This window comes from Fringilla coelebs (genome assembly GCF_963513975.1).
Source record: "Fringilla coelebs genome assembly, chromosome: 4".
In the NCBI taxonomy this organism is placed as follows: Eukaryota; Metazoa; Chordata; class Aves; order Passeriformes; family Fringillidae; genus Fringilla; species Fringilla coelebs.
Genome location: NC_140032.1, coordinates 67853964 through 67873115, shown reverse-complemented (window position 1 = coordinate 67873115; position 19152 = coordinate 67853964). Strand labels below are relative to the sequence as shown.

Here is a 19152-nt window from a genome sequence, read left to right as displayed (position 1 = left end):
TTGACATTCCAGACTTCAGAGATTAATGGGCAAGCCAGAAATAACATTTCACCACTGTAGTACACATGGCAGGGATGATTGTGTGGCTTTTTCCTACCTTCAGGGCACATAATGGGATTAGAACAGGAAGAGAGAAGTGACATGCATCATAGGTAAACCACAGTCATCAATCTCTTCCTGTGGCAGCATAAAAAAAAAGTACAGTCATTCTAACAGGCTCTGGGATTCCCCATAATCAACTAGAACTTCAAATTTCCCTTTCTGAATATATGTGGTTAGTACTAGAAACTTTTAATCAGCAGAGTGGAAGAGGAATTATGTGACAGACTACTGCACCTAAGAATTCCTCTCTTAGAAAGAATAGATAAATGAAAGTGAAAATGGGCTTGGTGAACCATTTAAGACTTTAAAATAATTAAGGAAAAAAGAGAATAAGCACAAAACCTTCTTAACTTGCAAAACAGTTTTATTTCACACTTATACAAAGGTAAGACAGTTTAAAACACTTGCAGTACTACTGATTACATCTACAGCCACCATGTTAACAGGGGACTTCTCAGGCCTATGGAGCTTTACAGGATTTGAAAGTTTTGAAGCCGATTGTCTATACAGGATAAACCCTCCTGCAGAGCAACATAATCACATAGCAGGCTGTGTGTCACTGCTCTAGAATTCAGAAGGAAATCTGGCTCTCCAGTAAGTCCTGGATTGACAGTATATGAAAGAAATACTGAAGAAAATGAAGGTACTACTAAAAAAAAAAAACCACCCCAAAACCAGTGATGTGCAAAATGGATTTGGACTGCATGGATTTAAATATATTCAGAGCTCCACAGGTGTCCATGGTGGCTACTTTTTCACTTCAGATGCAAATCCTCTCTGCAATGTAACTGTCAACAAGACAAAATTTACTCTCTTGCACCATGGAATTGAACTTTTTAGGTACCTGAAATCCTGGAATAACAGCAGCTCTGGGGATGTCTGGGGAGTAAGAACAATGGCACAAGGTGTTGCCTGGTTATAAACAATAAACTTTGGTCACCCAAGCAGGTTACATTCAAGTTTCATTCTGGTTTCAGGTGATCAGCTAAACAAAAGAACATCTATGGATAGCACAGAGCTCCAAAGGAAGAGCCAAATCTACATTTGCTTTCCATTAAATCCAAAACCAACTTGCCATAGGAAAACAGTGTTTCATACAGAAATACAGACAAATATACAATTAATTTTAAAGTCTTTCATGGAAATAAACAACAGGAAACAAATACCAAAAGATAACCTACAAAACCTTCAAAGGAATAAAAAATACTGTGCTTGTCCCTTCAATCAGTAACCTTAGGAAAAGCAAAGCAGCCTTTCCTAGCAGCAGTGGGCATCTTCACATCTGAAGTGAAGTATCTTTTAGTCAAATAGTAAAACACAGCGGTTTTTAGCCAAAATGGCACTCAGGAAAGTGGTTATGGAAGAGGAGAAGGTATGGTAGGAAGTTGTTATGGTGGAAGAGAAGGGACCCTGCCTTGCAGTGTTTTCCTTGACTTCTGCAGTAGTTCATTTTGGCAGTTTTGGGTACTGCAGTCCTCCTTCCCCAATTATGTTTGTTGAAAAAGAGAAATAAACCAAAAAAACTGCTCCTTTAGACTTTGTTCACATGACAGAAAACATGCAGGAGGCACAAGCCCAGTTTTTAAACCTTTTCCAGGTTATCTTTTGGACCAGCTGTATAGCAAGGCAACAAATATTAGTATAGGCTAGTTTTCTTCATGATTCTCAAAAATTCTTGCTCGCTTACTTCTCCATCTCCATCTCGATCAGCTTCATCAATCATTTCCTACAAAACACAGTGTACATTTGATCAGACACTGGACTCTAAACACAACACAATCCACTCATTAAAACAACAATAAATCAGAGGCACATCATGTGAAAACAACAATATATTTGACTGCTTTTCATATTTCTGATCTCTCAGCCCTTTTGGTATTGGGCTAAATTCCCACCCAATCTCTAGGAGCTACAGGAATGGTCTGTGTCTGTTAGTAAAGCTCTGGCAAATCAGAATTTACCTGAAGTTCTTCATCTGTTAAATTTTCCCCCAGCTCCTTGGCAACCCTTTTCAAGTTTTTGAATGAAATTTTTCCTGTGCCATCATCATCAAATAATCTGAAAGCTTTCAGGATTTCTTCTTTCGAATCCTTTTCGCTCTAAACCAAGAGTAAAGCATACGTTAATCAGAAAACCCCTGACACTGAGATGTTCTTTTCTCTTATGCTGCCACAAGAATTTCTGCTACGAATTCTACCATTTTTTGTGTCATCATAGCCAAAAAGTCTTCAAAGTTGATGGTGCCACTTCCTTCCTTGTCAATGTCTGCTATCATCTTCTTAATCTCTTCCTTCTTTGGCTCAAAGCCTAAGGCACGCATCGCAACCTGTGCCAAAACAGCAAAACCAATTCTGTTAGGAGGCCACCAGAATTTTGGTGTAAGTGCTGAGCTAAAGCGTGTTTCATTTCCTTGTCCAAAACTCTAGTCACAACTCACTGCCATGGAAACACCTTGGTATTCTCTACCATCTTCTTTCATCTTGCTGAACAATAATAGTGTAGGTTTGATTTTCTAACAGTGTTGTTTTTTTCTATATGGTAGTGGAAATCCATATTTTATATCAGGCAGAGGTAACTCATGTCTTCAGGTTACAGAAATTGAGATTTCAGAAATTGAAGTTTCCCATGCAGAAATTGAGCAGAGTGTATGTGAGAAATCAAGGTAAAGGAAATAATTAAATTTAAAGTGTTCATGCTTACAAAAGAATCAAACACATAGAATCACAAGGAGACAATTGAGAATCATCCTCCCCTTTTTACTACTGTATGTGTGCAAGCGCACACACACTGCCTGACTTGTTACTGAAACACAACTCAGATCTCTGTTTTGTTCTTTTTAAAATTAAAAACCAGGTAATTTTTGGATTACATATGTGCAAATATGGTTGTAACTTTCCTGAATATATGCAAAATCTATGTTTAGTTCTCAGGTGAAGAAAATATTTGATACTCTGATAGTCATCCCAGAACAACAAAAGTCCACTTCCCAGGAACAAGCACCTTAGTCAAGAAACCTGAAACTGTTTAGTTTTTCTAATGCTCAGCTATTCAAAGCTGTCAGATTTAAATAGCCACAGAGTAGAGAAGCCTGTCTGCTTCATGCATTTGGAGTGCACCCCAAATCCAGTCATGACAGCAAGCCACTACTCTTCTTAGTACTCCAAAATTGTTTTAAAATAGGGTTGGAGAAACACAAAAAGCAGCTACAATTCTGAGATCAAAGATACTTTCACCTCAGAGGAAAAAGAAAAAAAGTTTGAAAACCTTCAGTTCTTTTATGTCGATGCTTCCAGATCCATCAGTGTCAAACAAATCAAAAGCTTCTCTGATCTCCTGCTTTTGCTCTTCTGTAAGTTCAGGTTTCAAGCCACTTTTCTTCCTCTGGGCTGTACCCAAGCCAGGTTTTCTATAGTTGGATGCCTTCAGAAAGGGAAAGGAGAGAACAGATAAGAAACAGCACCTTCCTGGGAGAATTTCAAATACACTTAATTATAAATGTCAACAGTAATATTGTAGAGGTGAGAGACATTCCTTGCTGCAAGTGGTAGACATTGAGTCTTTAGGTCAATTTCCTTAGGTTACTGTAGAAAGAAAAAAAGAGATTTTGTTCCTGGTGAATGTGGATTTGGGCTTCCTGTTTTCTGTTTTAAACTGAAAGATTGTCAATTAAAGGAATAATGCCAAAAAAACAGGTGGACAGCCTGAAAATGAACACTCCACTGAGGTGACCATGATCCTCTGCACCTCCTGCCAGTTGCCTTTCCTGCAGGTTTACATGAAAAATATAAGTACAGCATCCTCACAGCTTAAGAGGGTGGTTGCTTAGGGTCTTGGTTGTAAATGAGACTCAACATCAGCCACTCCTGTGGGAAACAAGTTTAAAGGGAACTGTGTGGCTCCAGGCTGCCTGTCCATCGAGTAGATGTGGAGCCAGGCAGCAACATCCAGTGGGAGCAGTGAGATCAACACACAATCTGTCCCACAAGGAGAATTAATCTACTTGTGCTGAGCTGGTGCATCATTATCCAAGACACTCCCGAGACCTTTCCTGCCTCTGGTGTAAGCCAGTGCAGAATAGAATGTCCTCCCCCCCCCTCCCCCACTCATAAAGCAGGGAAATGTGCCTTCCTCAAGTATAGCTTTGGTTTTAACTCAGCAGCAGACAGATTTTCGGCCTGCGGTCTTGAATCTGCACAGAATCCTGGAAGGAGAGGCAGTCCCTCGCACCCCCAGCTCCAAGTGGCTAGGCTTTAGAAGTAAATAAAACAAGCACAAAGCAAGCAATTTGTTACCTGGTTACTGCTGACCAGTGTCTTGCCTCTGCTGAATTGTTAACATGTTTAGGGCTGGGATCTCTCTTTTAACTAAGATGATTTAATTTTCTTCCATTTTTAAATGAAATTTTGTTTTCCAACGTGATTTGTCCCTCCCAGGTTGGACTGCAAAGCCATTTGTCTGGCTCACCCCTGACTTCCCTGTGCTGCCATTAACACACGTATCAGACTTTTACTCTTTATATGCTGCTCTGGGAAGAACACACACGAGACCTTTTCCTGGCTACGGAGACTAACTGTTCCATTTATTTCACATCTGAGTTGTGCAAATCCCTTTCAGGTTCCACCGCCGGGCCTGGCCGGTGCCATTCCGACAACGCTGCCGGGGCCCGAACGATGCGGAGGTCTGTGAGCTGTGCCAAGAAGAACCAGGCATGCCGTGAGCCGGTGACGTATTTTGCGAATCCCGGTATTTTTCCGGGGGCGTTTTTCCCCTTGGAGTGGGGGGCTCTACGGGGTGCGCTGCGCGAGGTAACCGGGCAGCAGCGACGGCCTGGGCAGGGGTGGAACCTGAAGGGGTTTTGCACAACGCACGGTGTCGGCGGGAGGGGGCGGAGGGGCTCGGGGGAGGCGGCGGTTGGAAGGGAGCCCGCGGCGGGGAGGGCGCGCTCACCATCCGGCCGGGAATGCCGCTCCGGGCTGGGACCGGACGGGACGGGACGGGACGGAACGGGAGCTCCGCACCGCCGCGCGCAACCGGCACGCGCCGCCCAGCCGGCCAATGAGCGGGCGGAACGAGAGCGGGAAGCCGCCCTCCCTCAGGGCGCTGGCCAATGACAGCGCGGCGTGCCCGTGAGGGACAGCTGAGGGAGCGCGAGGGCGGGCCCGCCCGCGGGGAGCCTGAGGGAGCGGCGGCCGTGTCCAGGCAACTCCGTGTCCAGGGAAGCGGCGGGAGCGCGGCCCCTCCGGTGAGACACCCGCACCGGCCCGCCGGGCACCCTCCGGGCCGCAGGAAGCGGCCAGGCCGCCTCCAATGCAGTTCCGGTGTGTCCGCTCCGGGTGGCTTCCCCCCGGCCGTGTGGAGCGGGCGGGCCGGGACGCGCTTCCTCTCCCTAGCGATACTACAACATATTATTCAAGTGGACTTTCGCTGTGTGGGATGGGAAAAAAGAAAAAAAAAGAGAGCATTTTGGATTTGGAATAGCTACGCAAAGGGGCCTTTGGGGAGCTGGAATAAATGATGTGAATAAATTCCAGTACCTGAAGGGAACTTACAGGAAAGATGGGGCAGGACTATTTACAAGGGGATATAGTGATGGGGCAAGGGGGGGTTGGGTTCAAACTGACAGACAGTCGATTTAGATTGGATATTAGGAAGAAAATCTTTATTGTGAGGGGGTTGACGAACCGGAACAGGTTGCCCAGAGAAGTTGTGGATGCCCCATCCCTGGAAGTGGCCAATGCCAGATCGGATGTGGCTCTGAGCAGCCCGGTCTGGTGGAAGATGATCCTGCCCGTGGCGGGGCGGTTGAAACTGGGTGATCCTTAAGGTCGCTTCCCACCCAGACCATTCTGTGATTTGAATCTGAGCATAAGAGGTACAGGACACAGGGTTCTCAATTCTTGGTGTGTATACTTCGTTACTCAAAAAGGGAGCTTTATTTTAATCCACATCTTCTGCCACGGGACCATGGTGTGGAAGAGATTTTGAGTGAAAGATTTCTTTTTGATGTGTTAAGAATGAATCATTGGTCAAAACTTTAAAGTCTCGGCAGTTTGTAAGTTATGAAGAAGTGGCATTGCTTTTATTTCACTTAATGAAGTATTCATGCATGTTAGTTGGACTAAACAGAATTTGGAATAAAATATGTTTTTCTAGAGTGGAAGGTTAAAGTCAGCATGGCATGACTATTGTTACCAAGAAGGATCCGCACAGAGCTCTTGAGTTTGGCATGTAATTTGTCCATTCTGCTCTAATGAACTTTTGCCCTAAGTAAGGCAAATAACTGAAATTCCAGACATCAGGGCAGGAGGAGGTGGTAGTTCCACACAGCCTGCACTGCCAGAAGTGTAAGAAACCGTGGGAATTAACAGCTCTTTTACTATCAGCCAGCCAGAAACAATTCCATGGTATTTTAACAGTGCCCCATTTCAGCAGCTCTGCCCCTTGATTTCTCAAAATAAGCGCACAGGAAGAAAGCTTTATATGGAAGAAAGGCGTGTTCAGGGGTAGATTGTTAAGTTAATTTTTTGGTGATTGTGCTCTGGTGTGCTGTGAGGACGGGGCAGTAATTTGTCATCTGTTCACAGATGCTGCCCACTGCCCATGGCTTTCAGGGATATGAATGCCAGGAGACACATAGGACTCCAGCAACTCTCAGCTTTAGCATCCACTGGGAGAACATTCCTGGGGCCAATGAAATCACATAAATTCATTGTGGATGAAATCACCAACCAGAGCACATTGATTTGTTCTGCTGTTAGGCTGATGGAAAGTTTGGATTTGACAAGTGCTGTCGGACAGCTTCTTAACGAAACCATTCAGGCTCAGAACAAGGAGTTTAAGACGGGGATGAGTACCCTGTTGTTCCTGGTTGGAGCATGGAGCAATGCTGTGGTGGAGTGCCTCCAGCAGAACGTTCCTGTTCCAGCTATAGTGTCTGTGATGTCTGAGGGGTTGAACTCTTGCTGTGAGAGAGTCCAGTGTCTTCAAATACCAATACACGATGTAAAGAAAGAGCTGTGTTCTAGCAGAGTTAGGCCAAAGGCTTTTGAAAGCAAAACTGGCCAAGCTGGACGTGATGGTCTTACAAATCCTTGGGATTTGCTGTGTTTTCAGAGAGATATTTCTGCAACAGAAGAAGTAATTCCAATAAATTCTTGTTCCCATCAAGGACATGATTGTAATTTTAACAAGCTCCTGGTTTCACCCTTGGCTGGCTTTGGTTCGGTGGCTTCTGTTGTCAAGGCAGTGGGTGACAAAAGTTCATCTGTGCTGTCTGGAAGTGGTGTTACTGCTTCCAGCTGTATCACACGAAAGTTAACCCACAGCAGACACTTCAGCACTGTAGGGAAAAGCCATTTTGCAAGTCAGCAAGGTAATTTTCAGGGACAGCTTTCAGGACCATCAGCAGATGTGTGTGGATGTTGTGGTTTAGGACATCTGGCAGTGGCTCTGAGCCATGGAAACCAGACCAGCGTGAAATTGCTACAAAGCATTGCTGCTTATCAGCAAGAGAGAGCTGAGTGCAGTGGCTGTTCCCAGGTTAATATCGCAGGCATTGTGACGTGCTGTGTGCTGGGCCTGCCCGAGAGCTATTCCTGTGTCTCCCCAGGCTTTGTCACGTTAGTGTCACCAGAGCAAGCCAGAGTCATCAAACACTTTGCAGAGAAACCCCTCCGGGTTCTGCTGATGGATGGTGACCTCACGGAGGGGTACCGACACTTAGGTTTTAACAGACCAACTAATGTAAGGACCATCTTGGAGCATCCCAATCCACAGGGAGGCAGGGCAGGAGATGCATGGGTAAGCAGAATGTCGGATATTCTGATGAGCTTTGAAGTAAACCTGGTTTTGGTCAAAGGAAATGTGTGCAAAAACTTCATGGAAAGGTGCATCGCCGGCAGGATATTGGTAATTGGCTGTGTGGCTCGGGATGTGCTGTGTGCCTTCGGGACAGCCACTGGTGCCCAGGCAGTGACGTACCTGAGCCAGCTCAACTCTTCCTCTATCGGGAATGGGGCCTGGGCGGAGCTGTGGAAGACCAGCGATGGGCGCGCGGTGGATCTGGGTGAGCTGCTGCCGGCGCGGATCAGTGCAGGAGGCATCCCCCTGCTCACAGCTGTGCTCACCACTGCCCTGCCTTCCAAGGCGCAGCTCCTCGAGGACCAGTTCTGGACTTTGCTGTATCGACTCCATCATGCTATAAAGGACAGGAAGGTTTTCCCTGGGGGCGGTGCAGTGGAGCTCTTGTGCCTCAGTCACATCCAGGCGCTTGCAGAGCAGCCCGGGCGACCGGGAAACGACAGAGTTGTGCGAGAGCTTCCCAATTCCTGGCTGGCAGAGTATAAATCCATTGTGCTTCAGGCACTGGCAAGTGGCTGGAAGCGGTACCTCTCCGTGCTCCTGTGTAACACTGCGAAGGCCAGCTCGGAGCTGGAAGCAGGAGCCTCCGTGGATCATCACCTCCGGAAAGCAGCGACCTGTGGCTCTCCCTCAGCTTACATTTTGGAAGAGTTTAGGAGAGGTGGAGTGCTCAGGAGCGGCTCTGAACCCTTCCCTGACCAGGTCACAGATTTAAAGGTTTGTGATAACGTTGCAGCCAAGACAGAGGCATGGAGGAGAGCTCTGGACCTGGTGCTGCTGGTGCTTCAAACTGATTCCGAAATTATCACAGGCCCCAGAAGGAATCAGATACAGAACTCGCCTGTGTCAAGTGATTTTATGTTTTTATAGGATTTTGAGGATTTGTAAGTCCATGAATCAAATTTGTAAGTCCCTGGGAGAAGCCTGGGTGCAACCTACATGTCTTTATAAAGCAAACTTTATAAAGTGAGATGTGATTGTGATTTTAGAATGTAACAGCTGAAGTCAGAACGAGAGACAGTCACAAGGTAATTTCTTATTTCTAGAAATGAGAATTAAATAACAAACAAAAAACCACTTGTGGATTTATCTCTAACCCAGGCCATGCATTTCTAGCCTGTATGGATATTGCCTGTATGGATGTCCCCTAATATCTTCTGAAGAAAGGTGGAGATCTCTCACATTACATTGCTGTACTTGTGTTAAATGAAAGAATATTCTGTAATTATTTCTTAATTAATATCTTGTTCTTAATTACTGTTCACTGCAAACATAGGAGTTAAACTTGAAATAATTTGAGTGTTACATTTTTATACTGAGAAATTGTATGAATAGATTCTACTTTTGCATATTTATATGGTCCATACATCTCTGATTTCCCAATGTAGACCCTCTGGAATTTCTCTGGTTTTGACCAATTCAGGCTGAATCCTTTCTTTTGGTATTACAGACTGGATGCATCTCTACACAAAATTTTACATTGCCAACTGGATTTTTAGATTATTTCCATGGGGTCTTTCAGCTATCCTTGCAGAGAGGAAAATGTTGCTGTAAGTTTTAGGTGCTGGCTAACAACTGAATCTCTCCTGGTGACTGAGGCACGGCATTTTTGCTGTGTTACAGCACTGACAGTTTGAAAGCTGGGCACTGGAGATCTGGCACTTCATTTCAAGAGAGAGGTGTGTAACTATGGAGATATTTTTTTTCTCAACTTGGCATTCTGAGTCACACTGAAAGTGAAATGTCTCACCAGTCTGGTGAAAATAGAATGGAAAACGAATGGAAATGGTGATGCTAAAGAGGATCCTTGCATTCAAGAACTTTCTCGTGAAAATGCTCATGGCTGGCAGCACAGATAATGAAATTCATCCACAAATAAGGTTTAGATACTTATTGGGGGTATCTGTATTAAAGTCATGTTATGTCTCTGACCTGAAAATATTCTGGTTTTCTGTCAGTTCCCAGAATTTGGTGGATTTGGGTAAAATACTATAGGAGTTTATAAGTTTAATTTGGAACAGTAGTTCTTAGCAGCATAAGGATCTCGTTAGATTACATTTTGATCATCCTGCAATTATTATTTTCATTATTAAAAGGTTGGCAATTTAATGTGTAGCTGCTGGGCCGCACTCTTGATGTACCAAGCTGTGAGAAAGAGTCTGGTAGATCAAAAGAGACAAAAGGAGCTGGGGGGCTGTTAAGTGAGAATGAAATGGAAACACAACATACAAGTAAATATAAACAGACTCTGCTGCTCTGCAAGTGATTGCAGCTCATGTTTGGCTTTACACTGTTTTTCTTGAGCCTCCTGTGCTGAGCATTGCATAACCCTTGTTCCCAGGGAAAGATCCACTTGGACCTTATTTGAATAGAGTGAAGTGTGTTATGGAAAATCTGCAGACAGGAATTGTATTGAGGTGGTCCAACATCTATTTATGGGACTCTTAGACGCTGGGAGCTGACGCACCAAATGTTGAGAAAGTCCAAAATGATGTAATTTTTCCAATCAGGCTTTTGAAAAGCACATAATGATATATTTAAATGTTGTGATGCCAAACCAGGACAAGAGGTTTTCAAAAAAGCTGTCAGATGTTACATTTGGATTAATTAACACCTGTTTTTCTACAGGCCAGTGAAATGGAACCATTTATAAACTAGGTACATCTTGTATCCTGGGTTACTTAAAATTCTGTCTGATATGCACAGAAAATTGCCATGCAAGCTCTCCGGAAAGCATCCTCTGCTTCAGTTTGGAATACAACATACTGCTGTGGCTCCCTCAGCCTCAGGTCTCCTAAAGCTCTCTGCTCCATGGAGTGGAGATCCTGGGCTTGTGTGCCATGGCGCTCGGCACAGAAATGATTTCAACATCTGCCGCGGGCAATTTCAGCTCCTGCCGGGCAGAGGCTCCTCCTCTGGACACAAAGGCTGTTTGTGTAGAGCATGGTGTGATGGCAGAGCTAAGCTTTCACATGTGATGTGCTTGGGAAATTGGGAAATGGCTGAGATTTGAGGAGTTGGCACATCTTGTTCCCTGCTGGAACCAAGTCCCAGTCAGGTGCCTTGTTTCTCCCTTGCATCCCAGTATCATCATTCCCATCTCACTCCACCTTCTGTTTGGGGATGATGGCATTGTATTTCATATTTCTCTTTATAAAACAAACTTCTAGGCCTCTGTACCTTGAGGATTTCCTGAAATGTAGTAGAGGTCTCCTAATTCATAGCAACCAGACCCTTGTCCCAAGCTGAGCCAGCCTGGCGGGCACAGCCACCTGCCAATTCTGTCCATGTAAGGGACATGGACCAGTGATCAGAGGCTGCCAGGAGGCACCTGAGAGTTTGCCTGCTAGCAGGTGTGCTGAAAATGTGAGCTGGGACATGTAGGAGACTGTGTGTGTCTACAGTGCTCCCCAGGTAGGAAAAGGAGTGACTCTGGGAGGGTGAGGAGAAAACTGCTAAGACTGTTTGTTTGCACTGAACTCCCTTAGATACCTTAGACCAGGGCTGATGGAGAGGCTGGGAGAACATTTTCCTTTTTCTTTAGAGGAGAGAGTTGCAGAGGGCAGTCGAATCTAGGAGAAAAGTTATGGAGTGACAAGAGATTTTCAGCTCTGCTCACAAGGATGAGCGACTGGCAGGCCTGAGTCATCCCATCAGTCACACTGCCAGCAAAAAATCATTCTGAAGAATGGGAAGAACTGACCTTCCAGGGAAAGCAGCTTCCATAACCAACATCTACAGGAGCTGAACCAACATCACCAGGTATCGAGTGAATGAAATGTCTTGTAACTGTTTGGGGGTTTTTTGTATCATTTTGTGTGTAATCCCTATAAAACTCCCATGTAAACTCCCTGTTACATGACAGTGCCAAACTCAAATGGCGCTGAGCTGCTGCTTCAAGAATGGACTTGCTGTTCTGGAACCAGCTGAATTGCCAGGGCTGCGGTGAACAACAGGCACTTCTGGGAGTAATAGAGGCCCATTACACACCTGAAGATTTGTTTTATCCAGTTTTATCCCTCTCTCTCTCTGTAGATCAGCAGTTCTTTTGAGATAATTCCAGCCCAGCACAGTTAGAGCATAGTTTGTGTGACATAATTTGGAAAAATCAAAAAATGAAAAATTTAATTCCTCTACCTGCCACCAGCATCATTGCATTAATTAACTGTTTGTTGCAAAGCTGAAGGACCAAGACCTTTTTTTTCTAATCAAGCATGAATAGATCTGCAGTTTTAAAGGGCTTTTTCTTTATAGATAATGTTGCTCAAAGAACCAATCTCCACAGGGATGATTCCAGCCCAGGTGAGAGAAGAGGGAGAACAACTCCAGGTGCATGCACAAACAAAAGACAGGGGTTGATACTGAATAGTGGGAGGAAAAAAACCCCACACCCTTCTGTTTTGGCTTCCTACCTGTTTATTCTGCTCATAATACCCATTTCTGTAGATTTTTGAAAAGTACCCACAGTTGTACTTCTGCTGATTTCAATGCTGGTTTGCTGTGAGTACTGGGATTCAGCTTGTTGCATTGTGTCCCTGAAAACTCAGTAGGGACAAAGGCACTTTGGGGCAGAGTTGCAGAATGGAAGGAGAGAGTAGTTCCCCAATTTCTCCTTCCACATCAGGCCCTGGATGACCCCTGGGGAGTGGCTTCATGTCACATTTAATCGAACCCAGAGTTCCTAGCAGCCATGTGTTCCCATGGTGAGAAGTGTTTGGGAGGAGTCTTTCTCAGAGAGTGGAAAGAAAGGCTGGACCATGATCATGCACAGATGGTGAAAGAGCTCATGAGAAAGGAGAGAAACCAAGGGCTGTATTTGGTTTCCCTGCCTAGCAGGGATTCAAAACAAAAAACTGTTTAGTTCAAAAGGAATTCTTTCCTTGGGGACCAAGTGCTACTCCAAACAATAGGATTATATTTTTGTTATTGCAGGAGTAGCAAAGATAGCATGCAGTTTTGATTTAGAAGTAATGGGAAGATTTGCCTTGACTGTATTTTATTCCAGCTGAAATTGGTAGAACGGGGTTTAGTATATTCACAACTGTTGTCGACTGTGTTGTAAGACCAAATATTTAACCAGCATTGCAGATTTGGAGAGATGACTGAAAATAACACAGTTGGTGAACTTACTTATTTCCAAGGTATAATTTGAGTCACTGCTTTCACTGACTACACTTAAAAACAAAACAAAAACAAACAACAAAAACTTTCTATTTGTTACAACTGGAGAGCCAGAATCACCCCACAGGAGTTGTATAAAATAAATTTTATTTATATATGTACATATATTCACAGATTCTGGAGCAGAACAGTTTCTCAATCAGCAACATTAATTTACAGTGTAGTCATACAACTCTGAACTGATTCACCTCCTGTTTATGTCAAAGAAAACTATCCAAATACCTCCTTTTTTAGAATGGCTACCTATTATCAGTTTGTTTTTGTTTTTTTTTTTTTCAAAAGAGCCTTGTAGATCCCTCCAGTAAACTGAAAGGAATTGTGTCTTGTTTGGGGTATTAATTCCTGTATTCCATCTGCTGCTCCCTGCATTTGCAGTTCTGCCTGTGAGTCACAGCTCCAAGATAGGCCTGTACCAGTTTTAGGGGAAGTGAGCACAATTCCACATGCGTAATTCCGAATCAGTATAATGTCTTTGATTCCCTACACTGATGAAAATTAACTGGTATACCTGCAGCAATACTGATATGTTGATTAGATCAGGGTAATTAACTGGCAAAGCCCTGCTAATATAACATCATTCCAGCTCCCTGAGTATTCCTTGCTCAAGGTAAGGGGCAGTCATTGCTCAGTACCTCTCACTGCCTTTCACCTCTTGGTTTTTGTGAGCACTGTTTAGATAACCACCCCAACCATCCCACCCAAACTGTGGTGCTTTCTGGAGCTGTTCAGCTGGGACAGTGTTGCTGATGGCTGCCAGAAGCCAGGAAACTCAGATGTCACTGGCAGTAAGAGAGCTTTACTGGAGCTGAGGCCCAAATCTCTCTTTGTTTATCTGAAGTACCAGGCAGTTAACTTGGAAAATGGCCATTTATTTCGTGCAATTATTCAGGCTTGTAATTGCCATCTCAAACACAAGAGCAGGGCTGTAAAAAAGCACTGAGAGTTGCCAAATGTCAGAGCAGTAATTGATATACATGGAGTCACTGGGGCTAATTTGGGAACTGCTCTCACATCTCAGATCCACTGCTGGATACTTAGGACTGTTTCCCAGCAGAGCTTGAGGAGGACCTCCAGCTTCCCAGATTCCTCTCACAGCCATTTATAAGGCCAGTGAAACTGTGGAAGAAGAGAGAAGTTTCAAGGCCAGGAGAGGCTGGAGGAAATCCAGTGTCTCTTTGTTCACATCTCATTATTAAACAGACTTATTATTATTAAAGTGCTGAAGAAAGGCCTTCCAAAAATACAGGAGCTAATTTAAAAGAGTTTTGTCTGTACCAAGAGGTCCTGCTTGAATTAACTGTGTTTGAATTAACTGTGTTTGCTTACCTTGAATGGGAATTCCCAGATGCTTTTGCTGATGTGTGTGTGTGACAAGATGTAATTTCCCAAATATGTTATTCTCAGGAGACTGGAGGGGAAGGGGCAGGGACCTATCCCTTTCTCATTAAAAACATCAGTGAAGTTTCCATGGTTTTAGGGATTGGTCCCTGAGAAACTGATTTTGCAAAACCATGATTGTCCTTCTCCCTTCTTCTAAATACTGGCAAAGGGTGGCTTTTGGATATTTCTTAGTGGCAAGAAATGCAAAACCAAAGACTGCAAATGATGAGGAGTGCAACCTTCATTCAAAGCCACTCTCTCTCAGATGAACCTCTAATAAGCTCTGGTAGCAATAACCTTTGGTTAGGGATGACATAGAGAACATTTCCTTCAGAGATGCAATAGGTCGGGCCATGCTATCCACAGAAGAATTTAATGAGGTTTAGAAGCCCAGCCCATCCCTGGGTTAAGGGATGCCTCCTGCAGGGAGTGTCACTTAGGAAGAGCTTTGGAAACAGGCATGTCCAGATCTGTCAATCCGTTTCTTATCTTAAAACTGCAAACTCCGTAGAGAAGAAACTCTTTACTCTGTTCATATGGTATGTAACAAAAGGATGCCTTGGATAATGATCAGGAGTCAGTTGTAGGAATGAATGAATGTTTGATGTCATCAAAGATACAGTTTCTTCGCCTCCAAAGAAATTCCCTTGATTTGCAAAGCTGATGAAACTGATGGACTTTCTCTAAAAGCCTTCTCACATGGCCATACACAATTCCCACAAGTCTGAACTCCATAGGGATAGTATCAGAATAGCTCTTGGAGAATAATAGTAGACTTTGACAATGAACAAGTAGCTCTTTTTTGGAATGTAGGGTGAAGATTAAACCACAGCAGTTAAAATGCGCCAAGCAGAGCTCTGAGTAGTCCTACAACATACAGTACAAACTCAGGAGCAGAACAGTTCCTCCACATCCGAGCTGGCAGGATGGAAGGAATGTTGCCTTTTTAAATGCCTGGGAAATGAAGTGTGACCACAGTATATGTGTGAGGGGTTGAAGTTTCACTAATTCTTTTTAACATCTCTTTGAAATAATTCCCCATAATCTGCCACTGTTTCCTTTGCAAGCCATCTCTTTATTTATGGCTTAATATTAATCTCCAGGGCTGTCTCTGTCTGTTTATCTTGGTCTGACAAAAGTGTTGGAAGTTGCCCCTTGTCACATTTCCTGTATTGCTGATGCAGTGCTGGGTCAGGCAGATTTGTAGCAGCAATAGTTTTAATATTGCAAGCAAAAAATGAACAGACTTTATTGCTTCAGGTTTGAGGAAAATCCTTCCTTCTCCTCTTTGGTTTAGTTGGGGTTGTTTTGGTTGTGGTTTATTTTTTTAAGTGGAAACTTAAAATGCTTTTCAGAATTGTGCTTTCATCTGTCTGCCTCTTCCCTGCTCTGTTTGCTCTTGAGTCCCCAAAATTAGCAAGAGTAATGTTCTAGTTTGCAGTGCAGTAGGAAAGAATAACTTGACTTTCTAAAATGTAATAAACAGTGTAAGACCTGGAACAGGTACAAAACCTTCAGACAAGGTGAAAGCCCCCAGAAGAATACCTCCATTCAAAAAGTCTGGGGATGTCTGCAAATACTGCCAGCAGCTTAAGTCTTGTCCTTTTCCTTTCCAAACATGTATATTAGGTTTTCCTTTAAAAATACATACTGTATCCCTGAACTCTTCCATGCTCCCAGTCAAAGAAGGTAGTATTTCATTTAGACCAGTTGATTCATACACAAAATAAAAGATGTGAGACATTATTTTGGTCTTGGTTGTTTCCCTCTTGTGATACTGATGGAAAACATTCTCTTTGAAATATTCAAGCTTTAAAACCACCAATCATCTCTAGCTCTTGATGGTTACCTGTCTCGAGATCTCAGGAATTCCCCAAGGCTCACATTCAGTTCTACCTGACCTGATCCAGCTCTGTTTAAAATGTCCCTTATCCTCTGGGACCTGTCTGTGCTGTAGAGCAAATCTTACAAATCTGTACACTGCACTTTATTTCTTCATTGTGTTTTAGTTTGGAATGGAACTAACTATGATCTTCCCTCCTCTTGGTATTTTTACAACAAAATATCTGCTTTGCAGACAGGGCAAAAAGGTTTTGTTTTGTGCAGGAAGCTCAGCTACAGACTTACCTCTCTGTAATGTCTGTAGGCTAAATCAGTGAAAATAAAGCCCCTGCATCACACCATCAGTTCTGTACCTGGGTCTCTAAATGCACATGGGATGACTTAGAATAATATGCCTAACAGATCAGGGTAATTTGTTCCTTAAGTATGAGCTTTGTCATTTTGGGGTCAAATATGATGGAGTGAGAGACTGTCTGTTGTTTAATGTGTCATCTGTTCCACCTGGGTGACACCCATCTGTTTGAGTGTCCCAAGCAGAGGCTAATTTTGTAGCTGTGCTGTTGCCAGCAGCCTGAGAAGGATTCCTTGTGGCATTTATTTACTTCTTTTTATTTGCCTTAAAATCACTGCTGATTACGGCCTGGCTTTCTCTTTGTGGTCAGATGAGAACAGCAGTGAAAATTCCACTGAAATTTAACTTACTGGGAAGGAGCCACAAGTGGTCTTAGATTTATTCTTGTATTGTTTTGCTGTGTCACCATCTTTTATTAGCTGGTAATTTCCTGTTCATCAGTGACAAAGCAGTCAAACAGCACATCTTCTGCGGTGGAGGTTGTCCCTGCATGAGTAGCTTTTTGTATTTAAAGTCTAGGCAAGAGAGAATTCTTCATAGGGGTAAAAAATGTGCGTGGAAGGAAGGGATTAATATTAAGATGATGGCCTCATCATCTGATTTGGCCTCTTAAATCCTTCTGGAAATGCCAGGTCTAGAAATTCCCCCAATTAATTTTCTTACAATCCCCTCTGTATTCTGCTTCAAACAAAATCCTGTGAGAATGACTGTAACAGATGAGAAAATTAACTGAGATTTGAATCACATTTGAAATTGGCAGGAAAGTGAGGGGCTTAAAGCCAAGCTCCACAACATCCTCAAATACGGAATATTTGGGATCAAGAGCCCAGTGTTTGCTTCTGAGGAGAACTAGGGCTGCTTGTGATTTGCTGCAATCAATCAGGACTTTGCAATCCCATCAAAGAAATGTCAGTGGGAAGGAAGTGCATGGAAGGGAGAGCCACCCTGGAGGCTTGCCTGGGGAACAGTACCAGCTGTGGCTGGGACCCCCTTCCCGCTGTTATCTGAAGTGTGGAAAAGACAGGCTGGAGAATATGATTAATCCATTTTTTGTTGCTGTTGTTTTGTTTGGTTTTTTTTAGTGAGTTGATTAGCAGAGGTTGGCTGTAGGTGATCATAGGGATACCTGTGAGAACTGTGTGACCTGCTGAGATGTAATTCTGAAGGCATTAATTACATACTGCTGAAATTTCAAACCATAATTGGAGATCAGTGTTATGTTGCAGCCTTTGCAGTAATCTGAAGCAGCTCAGTTCCACAAGAAATTTTGGAGACAAGTAACCACTTGAAGCCTAAAACTGTTCCATTGTCATTATTGCTCTTTGTTTTCATTTTTAAATTTTGCAATTAGTGTTCTTTAAAAAATAATAAATAAAGCAAAAGGCAAGTACAGAGCATCTGTGAAACAGAAATAAATTGTTAAAAGCTGCATCCACGAGGATCTCTGGGAAGAGTGCCACAACACAATTAAGCAGTCAGCCATCATGATATAATTACAAATTAAACATCTCTAAAACAAATTCCTCATGGAAAATAAAAATGAATTCTGCTTCTTTCTTTGTGGTAGAGGATCACATTAATCTCAGTTCTAGAAATCACCACCTATCCTCCTGCAAACTGCAAGGTCTGGGGGGGTCTGCATGCCCTCCACAGGTGGGGTTTTTTTGAGGGGGGCATTGCTCAAATCCATGTTTCAGTCACGAGACTGATTTCAGGAGGATTTAGAGCAAGTGTGGAGCTTGCTGTGTTTTTTAGAGCTCTGACATAATGGCAGGTAATGACATTCTGCCTTCTTGTTCCAGGAGATGGCTTATTCAGTTCTTATCAACTGGATCCATTGAAACAAAGGACCATTGACAATGGTCCTTGATGTTGAGACATAATCATTTTTCACTTAACTAGGACACACTCCAATATGTTCTCATTTCTTGCTTTTATCTAAAGGAACATTTTTCTGGTTTAAGCCAGACTGGATCTGATGGCTCTTGGGGCATGCTTGAGGTAAAAGTGCTTGCAGCAAAGTCATCTAAGTATTTGTAATGACAACTTATGTTATCATTTACCGCTGTATTTGCAAGAGGAACAAATGGAAATTTTAGTCCTTGAAAAAGAAAAGCCAGTAGAAGAATTCTGTAAATAAATGAAATGGATGATGACACAATATTTAAAATTATTACTGAACAATTTTGTCATTTAAACAAGACTTTTTTTTTAGGCATGCCCTGCCTTTCACAGAAAAGTGTCACCCTCAGTTTTAGATCAGAGGTTAGATCTGTCTGTTAAATACATCTGTCCTCTACACTGAAACCAGAAGTATTCCTAAGAACTGAAGATTATCATAATGAAACAAAAATCTCCAGAATAAAATTTCTCCATGAAGATCAGATTAATCCTGAGACTGAATTTTGTTTCTTAGGAAAGTTCAAAGTAACTGC

At 43.1% G+C, this 19152-nt stretch overlaps 2 protein-coding genes across 2 annotated transcripts; one reads left to right on the top strand and one right to left on the bottom strand.

Moving 5' to 3' along the window:
• Positions 1–510: 510 nt before the first annotated feature.
• CETN2 (centrin 2) lies at positions 511–5142 on the bottom strand. Its single transcript, XM_084203750.1, has 5 exons — positions 5050–5142; positions 3367–3522; positions 2300–2428; positions 2064–2201; positions 511–1828 (listed from the first exon to the last, which is right to left on the bottom strand). Exons 1-5 carry the CDS (start codon positions 5050–5052, stop codon positions 1739–1741), a joined length of 516 nt encoding a protein of 171 aa, XP_084059876.1. The 5' UTR covers positions 5053–5142; the 3' UTR covers positions 511–1738.
• A 1235-nt stretch (positions 5143–6377) lies between these two features.
• Positions 6378–9793, top strand: BBS12 (Bardet-Biedl syndrome 12). The gene has a single exon (XM_084203749.1). The coding sequence runs from the start codon at positions 6703–6705 to the stop codon at positions 8830–8832; it is 2130 nt and encodes a 709-aa protein (XP_084059875.1). The 5' UTR covers positions 6378–6702; the 3' UTR covers positions 8833–9793.
• The last annotated feature ends 9359 nt before the right edge of the window (positions 9794–19152 follow it).